Raw genomic sequence first — 12,641 nt, forward strand, 5'->3', positions numbered from 1 at the left:
ACTGCTGCTTCTAGTCTCTGAAAGTAAATATAATTTTCTTCAAATTTTCTATTGACAACAGTAGCTGAAAGCACTAGTTATTTGTGGTTAAGATGACTGATAAGGTTATATTTATCGGCAAAGTGAATTTGTGTAATGTGCCATTTAATAAAAACGAGTGTTTTTGAAGTCAGGGATAGCTTCATACACAGAATAATAAGTGTTCTTTAAGTCAGGCATAGCCTCATACACAGAAACAACAACGTATTTTTATTTCAACCTGGGATTTTTTTTCTTGAACAGACACTGCAGACGAACTGAAGCCTACAAAATATAAACACTTACATTAAACCTTTTCTCTCTCTTTATGTGGAAAGAAAGGGGGCGTCTTAAGCTTTAGGTATATTAATAACTTAAATTATGCTGAACAAACTCTAAAGGAATGAATATTTCATTCTTAGGTCTGCATGGAACACTTTTAGTCCCACTCAAACAGTTATAAACTGTCAAGAAAAAAAAATCAAAAACCGGGCAGACATTTAAAGAACCTTGAAAGACTCCAACTATATATACATTCAACCTTGTTGGCTGTTTGCTCGTAATATGATCGAACAATTTCATTTATCATTAACCAATCAGCAATTGAAAATGAAAAGAGAAAATTACGTGTAATAAGAACACTACATAATATGACTGAATCATCACAAGTTGCAAACTTCACACTTAAAAGAAAATCACATTTCAATAAATATCACTTTTCTAACCACGATAAAGAAAAGCTAACTGAAAACCTATGTTGTTTTTCCACCGAGAAGGAAAGTAACATAAAATGTGTGAATACCTTAAGAAAGTTGTAATTCTGAGCCTTTTGTATGAAAGAACATCCACTGGAAATTTTGTGCAGAAGCCCATAACACGATATATTTATAGTAAATATAAGAATTTCTGTAGTACTTGCACAAGAGTAAGAAGAGTAATATTAATGAAAAATACGACGCCAAGAAAGCGGAACTAGAGAGTGTGTATGTAATGACAAATAGTATTCAACCGTACACCCAAGAATAAACCACAAGCATCTATATAAACTTCGGATCAAATACGAGAACAGGAATAAAATACATATAACATGGAAGAAAAATCTGTCCATCTATAACTAGAAACTATAATATCCTGATCGAAAGAAAATCTATATACAATAAAGTGTTATGAAGAGGATAGTATGCATGGATATTTCTCACTTAGGATCTCTATAATCTGACTTAGTGTACACAAACAACCTATATTGAAAACCCTTTTTCGTTACACGGGCCCTGTAATAGTAATATGTTTATGTAATTCACAGTTTTTTTTTTCTTTACGAAGTGCTAACGGAGCTACTATGAGATATGTTCTACACTATAGAAACACTTCTTTCTGCAACATTAGTTGCAACGGTGAACGTCACAACATCTATACATCTCATGGAACCCCAAAATGTACATTTGTTGTCTCATATATATATACCATATGCCATCACAGTTTTAACAATACCGACAACTGTTCGACAACTTAGGATTCTTAAGTCTTTATCATTTAAGAAATCGCGTGCGGTCTATCTCTGCTATGCATGTGTACATTGTCGTCTTTGCTGTGAGAGTTCATAGCTTTTTTGGAAAGAAAAGCCTTACCACAACCATCTACATTACATATTAATAAGTCTTCCGAGTGATATTTTTCATAATGTTCTCTGAGCATCATTGCCTCGTGATAAGTCTTCTGACAAAACACACAAAAAAACTTCCCTTTGGGATCTGGAAACAGTTCTTCATCCAAACGTATGGAGGAGTGGTTTTGTACATTTGATTTAGGGGTTTGGGGTTGAGGGCTGGGAGAAGTAGTCAGTGAACTACTGGGAGTTTCTCGCCCACTAGTTCCACTTAATCCAACAAAACCCTCTGATAGTGAGGTATTTGTTGTAGTTACTGGGGCCATAAAGGCGGGGTGAAAAGGAGGAACAGCTCCAAGGGCCGCTCCTACACCTAAGTGGTTAACAAAAGCAGGGTTTGATAAAAATCCTTCAGGGCCACAAGTAGGTATTCTTCCATGATATAGATCTGCAAAACTCAGTGGCAGAGCTTGTGGATCATAGAACCTGGAAAATATGTCTTCCCTAAACGCACTTGGGTGAAATGGGTAGAGGTTGTTCTTATCCAGGAAAGGAGAAGTTTTGTCTGAGCTAGTAGAAAGTAACTTCCGATGAAGATTAAGGTTGGCACTATGTCTGTCTCGACTACGTTTAGAAGGAAATGCTGCATTGCAACCTTCAACTGTACATTTGTGCATCAACTTGAGATGCACATTCTGATAATGAGTCTTCACACCAAAATGGTTCTGGAATATCTTCCCACAAGCGATACACCTTCTTGGATTCTCCTTGTCGACCGGAACTTCTATAGTACCTACCATAGAGGCGTCCCGGTATACCGAAATCAAGGGAACTTGTTCATTTGGATTCGAATCCTGGTCAGCTGTGGTCAATGTTTGAACTGTATGTGCAACAGAATTCGTGGATGTTATGGGACCTTCTAACGGTGAGGAGTTGTTGTGACGAGGCGGACTGTTGGATCTTTGAGGTGTTGCAAGACCCAACCCAGGGGCATGAAATGAAACTCCGCTAATGGAAGATAAAGAATGTTGGCTGATGACATTCCGTGTCGTTGAAACCATGCTTGTAAAAGCTCCTAGAGATAAAGTTTCTAGATGGCGCAATGGATTCTCACTTATATCATTTTGCTCTGTAGTGCTTTTTTTAGTCATATCTGTGGCAGTTTCTTGCTCATCATTTCCATTAGCAGATAATTCGTGATTTTGTCTGGATTCATCCATCAATATCTTGCGGTCATCAAATTTTTTCTCTTCTTCAGTCGTCTGATCTTCTTTATCAAAATCATCATATTTTGATTCATATTGGAAATCTGAGGTATAATCATCGGACTTAGACTCCAGAAGACCATTTTCGTCATCAACTTGGTCAATGAAGGTATCAGTTGAAGACTCATCGGTAGAAACATATTGCATGTCATCATCGCTTGTTACAGCACACTTAATAGGGTTTTGACTTTTTCTCTTGTGAAAACCTTTGTTCTTAAAGGAAGACTCATCTTTTTGCGCTAGCTCAATGTTTTCCAAACCATTAGATATGTGAATACCTTGAATACTTTCATCAAATCGAGATTTCTTTGTCAGAGAAAGAGCACAATCCTCTGAATTGTGATAATTGGTACCAGGAAGGTTTCCCGATGGAGATACAAGTCTTGGAATACTGCTGAGAGATGGAGTATTAACTCGAGGTTGGTCTGACATTTTCGAAGTATTGCTATCAAGAAGTGGAGCAGTGGGTGATGGAAGCATGTTGTTGTTGAAGTTCAGCAGGGATGTGGGAGGAAGCACTGGAAAATGGGCAGATCGACCATCATTGGGTTTGAGCTTTCTTCTGCAGTTTGGTGTATGAAGTTTGGGGTTAGGATTGGCACTGTGGCGATTACGACTTCTTCGAGAACTAAACATCATATTGCATCCTTCTACTGTACATTTGTGCATTTCTCGAAGATGTACTGCACTGAAGTGTATCTTTAGGGCGCCCTTGTCACAGAATGTCTTGAAACACACGTGGCACTGCACACGCTTCTTACCAGTCGTGGGATTAGTTGCCATAGTGCTCAGTATCAGAGGGTTCCATTTCCTTTTCATAGGGTTAGTGGATTTACGGAGATGTTTCACTTTCTTAGCAGCATATATAGAATCCAAACTATGACTGGTTCGCTGACTGAGGTTCATCACTGTGTTGCTATCTTCCTCAGAACCGCCATCAGTAACACTAAAATCAGATGTTACTGTGACTGATGGAACATGATTTGTGAGCGCTGTTGTAACGGACAATAGGTTAGGGACGGAGGTTGTGCAGGAGGTTACCGGTGTAGATTGGGTAAGTGGAAGAGCTGATGGTATGTCGTGGCTACGTGGTTCAGGACTTATTTTCTCTCGTCGATAATCGAAGGGTTGCATGCTTTGGAGCTTGTTTAAAGGCGATACTGCTAGAGGGCTGCTAGAGTTTAACGGAGAACCTCCGCTAGGTGAAAGAGACTGAGTGGAACTGACACTAGAGGGAGGGTATGGTATACTTGACTTGCTGAAAGGATTGGAGAAAGACATGCTTGTCGTCACCGGAGAAAAGTTATTGTGTTTAAACAAGTCTGAACTGACCACCCTGTTTGTTCGTTCGATGAACTTTCTGATGTCAGAATCTGTCTTGGGTGGCTGAACGCTGTAGTCTCCTTTTTCGCAGGTCTCCTGCAGGAGCAACTGATGAGCAATAGACTTAGTTTCTCCGAATCTAAGGAACTGCTGCAGAATTAGTTGTTCTTCTTCTCGGCTTGCCAGTGTCCACCTGTCTAGTACAGCCCCTGTGGCGTCCTATGGACAAGTTAAAATCAATCAACATAGGTACTGTAACGTTAATTTAGAGAGTTGATTAAAGTACATATATATAAAATGAACAACCACAACTATACACAAAAATCTAATATTTGGATCTAAAAACAATGAAGATGTGAGAGATTTTTAATAAGAATATTAACATAAAATTTTCCAAATAGAACTTTTATTTATCCGTTATCATCTATGGTTGTTGGAGTTTTCTCTCTGAAACTTAGACGTTATGCACTTTTCCTTAGTTTCATACAAAAGACTAAAAAATCATAACATATCTTACAATATTTATTTACAAGAAACTTAAACGAATCATCATACCTAACAATATAACACGATTCAGGTAATCGATGGACGTGTTGTTGTGGAAGGATAATCTCAAACAAATTTTGTACACTTGTAAATAGTGTGTTCAAAATCTACGTTTTTCCAAAAAAATTGAATACCACCTAGTAGTAGACACTTTATGAAGGTTTTTGCCATCAGTGATAGTGAAGTCAGTAAGTATGATTGAAATTATTACTGTAACTGACAGTAGATGGCTCTCTAGTGATACAATTTTGTGTTGTGTGGGCTGTGTGACATCACGCACGTAATCTTCTGTGAATATACCTCCCATCTTAACACAGTGGTAAAAAACAGCACAAGATCATATAACAATGAAGAATGTCGGATAAGCAACTTCAATGATTTACAGTATAAACTTATATACTGTTCTCAAAGGCTACAAAATTTAACCTCTATGGTGTTTTTCAGCACCAATTTGAGTGCATCATTTTAGTACATCTGCGTGTGACGAATATTAATTATTAACATGTAGCGATTTATTGAATGAGAAATGTTTTTCCATCAAACTTTAAATATTAACTCATTAGTCTTTTTGTTAAGCACAACTCTACACAATGGGCTATCTGTGCTGCGCCCACCGTGGGTAACAAAACCCGGTCTTTAGCGTTATAAGCCTTTAGATTTATCGCTGAGCCACTGGGTTGCTTATTAAATTCTCTTTAATGTTTTAACTTAAATTTCATATTTTGAATTTTAATATTTGGGTAGGAAATGCGGCCCGGCATGGCCAAGGGTCGCGGGTTCGAATCCCCGTCGCACTAAACATGTTCATCATTTCAACGGTGGAGGTATTACAATGTTATACGTTTATTCACATTATAATGTGACGGTCAATCCCACTATTCGTTGGTAAAAGAGTAGCCCAAGAGTTGGCGGTGAGTGGTGATGACTAGTTGCCTTCTCTGTAGTCTTACACTGCTAAATTAGGGACGGCTAGCGGAGGTAGCCCTCGTGTAGCGTTGCGTGAAATTCAAAACAAACCTTGGGAAATATACTTTATAATGAAATGTAAGAGCAGAAAAGATGAGTGAATTTGTATAAGGTTGAGAGCAGAAAGAGTAAACATATGTATGTTTGTCAATATTTCATGGTCTACGTTAAGTACTCCCATTCATTTTGCAGTCGTAACTATAACATGAAAATAAACCAATTTAATAATAATTTATGCTGCTAATTGGCCTGGCATGGCCAAGCGCGTAAGGCGTGCGACTCCTAATCCGAGGGTTGTGGGTTCGCGCCCGCGTCGCGCCAACCATGCTCGCCCTCTCAGCCGTGGGGGCGTTATAATGTGACGGTCAATCCCACTATTCGTTGGTAAAAGAGTAGCCCAAGAGTTGGCGGTGGGTGGTGATGGCTAGCTGCCTTCCCTCTAGTCTTTCACTGCTAAATTAGGGACGGCTAGCACAGATAGCCCTCGAGTAGCTTTGTATGAAATTCAAAAACAAACTACAAACAAACTACTGCTGCTAATTACGTTTTTGGTAACACCCACTTGTTGGTTTGTTGGAACATGTTTATTGAAAAGAAAGTGCAGGCTATTCTTCCTTATTATTTATGTACTACCCAAACAGCTAAAAGCAGAATAAAAGTAAATTCAGGATTCTAGCTACGAGTTTTCAAAGGGAGAGTTCGTTTACAGTGACTTTAAGCCCAAAACGGGAGACGGGGTCAGGTTTAAGAAAGAAGTGAATCAATGAATTTCCAAGTATCTGTAAACATGATTAACGTATCCATAGAAACAACACAAAAGCTTCTGAAAGAGGTTTCTCATAGAACAGTTTCAATTAAGCATTTCTACTCAAAACCCCACCCATCCTACGGACGTGAAATCTAAATTCCAAACATGGAAACCTCAACAAGAAACTACAGAAACGAGGACAAGCGTAATAGAAAGGTAGACTTACATAATGCACATTGGGTGTCAGAAGAAACTGCTAATGATTAAAAATAATGCAGTTGGAAGCTGATGCAGTACTCTTTAACGCATATGTTAATTCAACTAGATCTCTAAGCCTCCCCGCTAGTACAGCGGTAAGTCTACGGATGTACAACGCTAAAATCAGGGGTTCGATTCCCCTCGGGGAGGGTATCAGCAGATAACCCAATGTGGCTTTGCTATAAGAAAGCAAACAAACAAGATCTGTAAGTTTACGAAATTCACCAAGAACTTTTCACTGTCGAAGACACTGCCTGGTGAAGTAATGCTTAACTTTTAGTTTGAACAAGCCTGTGTATCAGACAACACTTGCGGAAAACAGAAAAGTCTGTTTTATTGATATTTAACCTGGTTTAAAATAAACCCGCAACTTTACTAGCATCAGTACTGTAATTTGAAATATGAACAGTTAATGTGGCCACAGTTTAACTTGGTTCAGAATATATACAATGAGGTTTAACTGCTCAACAAGTTGTCGAAGAATGAGTGTTCGAGTGCGGAGAACCATTCATGGAGATGCAACAAGATACGATCTTACATACTACTAAAATTAATTTGAATTTGTGGTTTGAATTTCGCTCAAAACTGCGCTAGCCGTTCCTAACTATAGCAATGATAGATTAGAGAGAAGACAAGCTGGTCAACACTGCTCACCGCTAATTCTTTGGCTACTCTTTTACTAACAAATAGTTGGATTGACCGTTAAATTATAAAGCCATCAAAATTGAAAAGACGAGGATTTTCGATGAGAGGGATTCGAATCCATGACTCTCACATTACGAGTCTAGCGTCCTAACGACCAGGTTGCATTTGTGACTGATTTAGGTACAGCTGAATGCATATGTGAAACACGCTAGTTTTGGTGACAGTCCAAGTTGTTTGAGCTTATTAAAGTAAATGGTCACAGACAAATTCTAAAAAAATAAAAAACAAAACAAAAAACAATAACAAACAAATATGTTAAAGTGGAAAGAGACGCGATTCCAAAGTTCAGTAGAGCCTGGTGTCTTGGGTTACCATCGAATCATTTATCAAACATGTATTTCTTACTTGTTGCTGAAATACACACACACATGACTACATATGCTTAGTTTGTTTTACTTTTGTTAATTAACACATGGTGTACTCTATAAATGCGTGCAGTTTGGATCAAATAAAGAACCGAAGGAGTCCGAACGAGCAAATTTACAAGCCAATAACAACTGGTAAAAGCTGCTGAAACATATTTATTTTTTGACACAATATTTTGTTTTTAAGTTAACATCAAGGAAACTAGGACTGTTCTTCTTGAAGTACGTCACTGATAAATCTTCAAAAGGTATGCAATGTTTTACCAAATACGTCATAAACTTTCCGGCCTGGGCGTGGCCTAGTTACATGTCGAAGTGTAAATCCGAAGATCTTAACTTCGCGTCCCGTTGCCGCAAAATCCCGTTATGAACTATGATACCGTGGTATCTTTATATCTATTCTATCAGAGTAGTTCATGAAATAACGGTGGACACTAGTAGCTCGATGCCTTCCCTCTAGTTTATCAGTAGAAATTACGGACGGCTAACGCAGATAGATTTAGTGTAGCTTTATGCGGATATATACATTAGAGCCTCCATTTACAAACGAATGGAAGGATTATGAACGTATTTTCATAACGTATATAATTTGTTTGAAGCTTATATTTTGCATTTCATTCCAAGGTTGTATATTTCATTTGAGTAAAACGATCTACATATTCTCCAAACTGAATTCACACACACAAGCACATAAAGCAACAATAAAAACAAAAGCAAAGTTGTAATATATTTATATATACATAAAATAAAAACGTAAAAATAAGATGAACAGTATTTAAAACACCTATTGAAATGAACGTAAAAATAACCTAACTCAAGAATGTTCTATTTTGATCATTAAGATGATTTTAACTCAATAAAACTTGAAAAATTAAAGTGTAACAAATTAAGACAATTTTTAACCTTAAGTCACACAAAAGTTGGACAACTTCATAAAGAAACATCATATTAAAGTTGTTTCCTTCTGTACCTTTTCAAGAAGTGATCAATTATTATTTTTATTAAAAAAAAGGTGCGTTTGAGTCTTATTACCGATAGATACCATGGCTTAAGCTTCACGGTTATCTCTTAGGGTATAGTGACGTTATGAAGTTAAATATTACTTAACATGTTATATACACAAACGCTGTATGTTTCTTGAAAAATTTAGTCAAACTTAAATATTTTAAGATATTGTTTAATTTGTATTAATAACATCAGAACAAGTATGGATTCTTTAGAATCACTATAGGCCACCATAAACAATATCCGATGTAGCTACAGTTCTGGAACAAGGTTTTAGAGTTTTGGATTTCATCGAGTGTACTTTATAAAAAATATTCTTAGGTAATGTACTTTTCACAAGCCAATATACAAGCGTTATATTAAAAGACACTTCGTGTCACGAAGGTCAAGTCCTCAAAGTTACTGGGAACAACATCCTAAATTTCACGATTTTTATAACTGCGAGTACATTTTTATACAGAAGTAAAACAGATGTCAGATAAGAGGAAAAGTACATTTATCTATTGCTGACAAATACTAGACTGCAGTTGAGAACAGAGAACTAAAGTTTCAGAAGTTTTCCTATTGTTTATAAGACGTATTATTTCAAAGCTATTTTCATCAGAAAAACAATCTCATATAGATATGTCCGTATAATAATTATTTTATTTTTCTTTTCAAAACGTAACTGTTAAATATGTATTTTGTACTTTATTATTGATTTTAAGTCAATGTCTAGAATCTAACTTCTGCATTTAAAACAAAGGACTAATAAATGCGTTATATGGTCAGCATTATGTGAAATGTGTACGATAAACTTCAAGTAATATAAAATAAAAACTTTAGTGAAAAGATATATCTTGTTATAAATAATTCATTACATGTACATATTAAAAAGTATGTCAGATATTGTGAAGATTACAAGACAATATTTAGCAAGTACATTGAACTAAAAAACTGATTAGATATAAGTTGGCTACGGGAAAAATAGTTTTTATGAAAAACATTTTTTTAATACTAGATTTTGTCATCAAAATTCTAGGTTAAAAAGTTCACATGGATGGTGTTTACCTGATAACTCACTTTTTATATTCAAAATATTAACTTTAATATTTAACTTTTAACCTAAAATATGGACTGCAACTTGTTTAGTTTTATAAACCTCGCGCGAAATTAGTCGATCATTCTTTGATTTTGTTTCTATTTTATAGACTTGTAGGTGGCGCTAATATACGCTTTGAATCGAATGGATCTAGGTATTAACGATGCTGAAATTACGAATATATACGAAACAGGACAAAAAAAAAAGATAAATTATGATGAAATGAGAAGAAGAAAAACAACAACAACCAAAGCACATTTATAAATGTGCATATATTACTAGAGATAGAGCATTTATCATTATGAAATAGTGGGGCCTAGCATGGCCTAGCGCGTTAAGGCGTGCGCTTCGTAATCTGAGGGTCGCGGGTTCGCGCCCGAGTCGCGCCAAACATGCTCGCCCTCCCAGCCGTGGGGGCGTTATAATGTGACGGTCAATCCCACTATTCGTTGGAAAAGAGTAGCCCAAGAGTTGGCGGTGGGTGGTGATGACTAGCTGCCTTCCCTCTAGTCTTAAGTCTATAAGTCTCTAGTCTATAAGAAATGAGCTGGGATAGAGGAAGAAGGTGGAGGTTCTGTGATATATTGAGTCGTTAAACTAACATAAATTAATGTATTATGTAATTAAGAAACGAACTGGGATAGAGGAAGAAGGTTGAGCTTCTGTGATATATCGAGTCGTTAAACTAACATAAATTAATGTATTATGTAATTAAGAAACGAACTGGGATAGAGGAAGAAGGTGGAGGTTCTGTGATATATCGAGTCGTTAAACTAACATAAATTAATGTATTATGTAATTAAGAAATGAGCTGGGATAGAGGAAGAAGGTGGAGGTTCTGTGATGTGTCGCGTCGTTAAACTAATATAAATTAATGTATTATGTAATTAAGAAACGAACTGGGATAGAGGAAGAAGGTGGAGGTTCTGTGATATATCGAGTCGTTAAACTAACATAAATTAATGTATTATGTAATTAAGAAATGAACTGGAATAGAGGAAGAAGGTGGAGGTTCTGTGATATATTGAGTCGTTGAACTAACATAAATTAATGTATTATGTAATTAAGAAACGAACTGGGATAGAGGAAGAAGGTGGAGGTTCTGTGATATATCGAGTCGTTAAACTAACATAAATTAATGTATTATGTAATTAAGAAATGAACTGGAATAGAGGAAGAAGGTGGAGGTTCTGTGATATATCGAGTCGTTAAACTAACATAAATTAATGTATTATGTAATTAAGAAATGAACTGGGATAGAGGAAGGAAGTTCAATTTATGTGGTATGATAAACTAACATCAAAGAATATATACATAATTATAACGAGATAGTTTTACTTGCTATAAATATGGACGACGCACAAAATATATTCATTTACTTTCGAAACATAAAGATCCTTTCTCAAAATAACATTTTTTACACGTTTTTCAACTCTAAAGCAAGTAAACGAAAACAGTTGTAAGTATTAAAGTGCTTAAGTTTAAAATTTGTAATTACTGTTATAATGTGAAAGAAAATCACGAATTTGTGACAAACGAAATGTACATCCTTTCGACAGATTTTAACAGTAATTAAATAGTTAGGTCCGCGTGTAAATACACTACGTAACCAAATTTTACTTTTTCTTGTTCCTGGGCAGAAAGTGTTATTTCCTAATTGCTTATGCCTAAAGTAAATGGAAAAGACCTATTTTTTCTTCAAACTTTCCTATAACGAAAACATGATGCGAGACTACATTTGGAAGCTGATACGTGAAAGTGATTTACGTTACAGTTGCAAATCTCGAAAAATTACTCACTTCTAAATATTTTTCTATAACTTTAAAATAAATACAAGTAAATCTTGATTCATGTGTTTTTATTCAGACGTTATGTAAATGAAAATGTGCAAATTTGCCCATTTGTAGATCGAAAATAGGTTAATTTTTAGATTTCATTATCCTGGTCACAAAAGCAAAGTTTGAAGGGAATAATGGCCATTTTCTGTAAATTTACAACATAAGCAATTAAGAAACAACACATACTATCCAGGAACAAAATTCGTGTTACATAGTGATGTTCATTCACAAAACAATACAAGTTTTTATGACTTTTCTTTGTCTTGTCTCGTGATTTAATATCAGTGACGAAGAAAAAAAAATCGAGATTGTTCTGGGAGTTAAAGCTAATCATTGTGGTTATCCATAGGAAAATAAAGGGTTAGTATTAAACACAGTACATGAGCTGAAAGATATGGGAAGTTCCATTTTTATGCTAACTGAGATCAGGCTCGGACTGGCGCTCATCCGAGCAAATAGGGCCTTTCTCTCTCTATCTGACAGTAATTGCGTGAAAACATGTCGACAGAGGGACAAAGTTTTTTTTTTTTTTTAACCTTCTCATGTCGGTTTGTCCAGGAAAGTTCATATTTTGTTTTTGGAGAATGTAAATATGGCTAAAATTTAACAGGGGGTCGAACAGATTTTAACACCGTTCTGAACTACATTTCATTTCTTCTGTGCCACTAGATTAATGACCAATCGGTAGAAAAGAAACATTTTTTTTACGGTTTTTGTTGTACACCTGTTACGAACAGCCTAAATATTTTGTTACTGCGTTAGCTCTACGTTCTATCAATAAAAAAGTTTTACGGTTGTATTTTCACGTCTACAAGTACAGGCTAAACAAAGCGCAAAGCTACACAATGAGCTGTCTGGGGCCTGCCCACTACGGGTATCGAAACCCAGATTCTAGCGTTGTAAGTCGGTAGACATAT

At 36.0% G+C, this 12,641-nt stretch overlaps 1 protein-coding gene across 7 annotated transcripts in view; it reads right to left on the reverse strand.

The window, feature by feature from the left end:
• Positions 1-228: 228 nt before the first annotated feature.
• LOC143239838 (zinc finger protein basonuclin-2-like) overlaps positions 229-12,641 on the reverse strand; it is a 227,465-nt gene continuing 215,052 nt past the window's right edge. For all 7 annotated transcript variants that reach the window (XM_076481400.1, XM_076481399.1, XM_076481402.1 and 4 more), the window contains one exon: positions 229-4,431. In XM_076481400.1, the coding sequence (XP_076337515.1) occupies positions 1,552-4,431 (2,880 nt within the window). In that variant the 3' untranslated portion in view covers positions 229-1,551. The remainder of the gene's footprint in view (positions 4,432-12,641) is intronic.

This window comes from Tachypleus tridentatus, chromosome 13 (genome assembly GCF_004210375.1).
Source record: "Tachypleus tridentatus isolate NWPU-2018 chromosome 13, ASM421037v1, whole genome shotgun sequence".
In the NCBI taxonomy this organism is placed as follows: domain Eukaryota; kingdom Metazoa; phylum Arthropoda; class Merostomata; order Xiphosura; family Limulidae; genus Tachypleus; species Tachypleus tridentatus.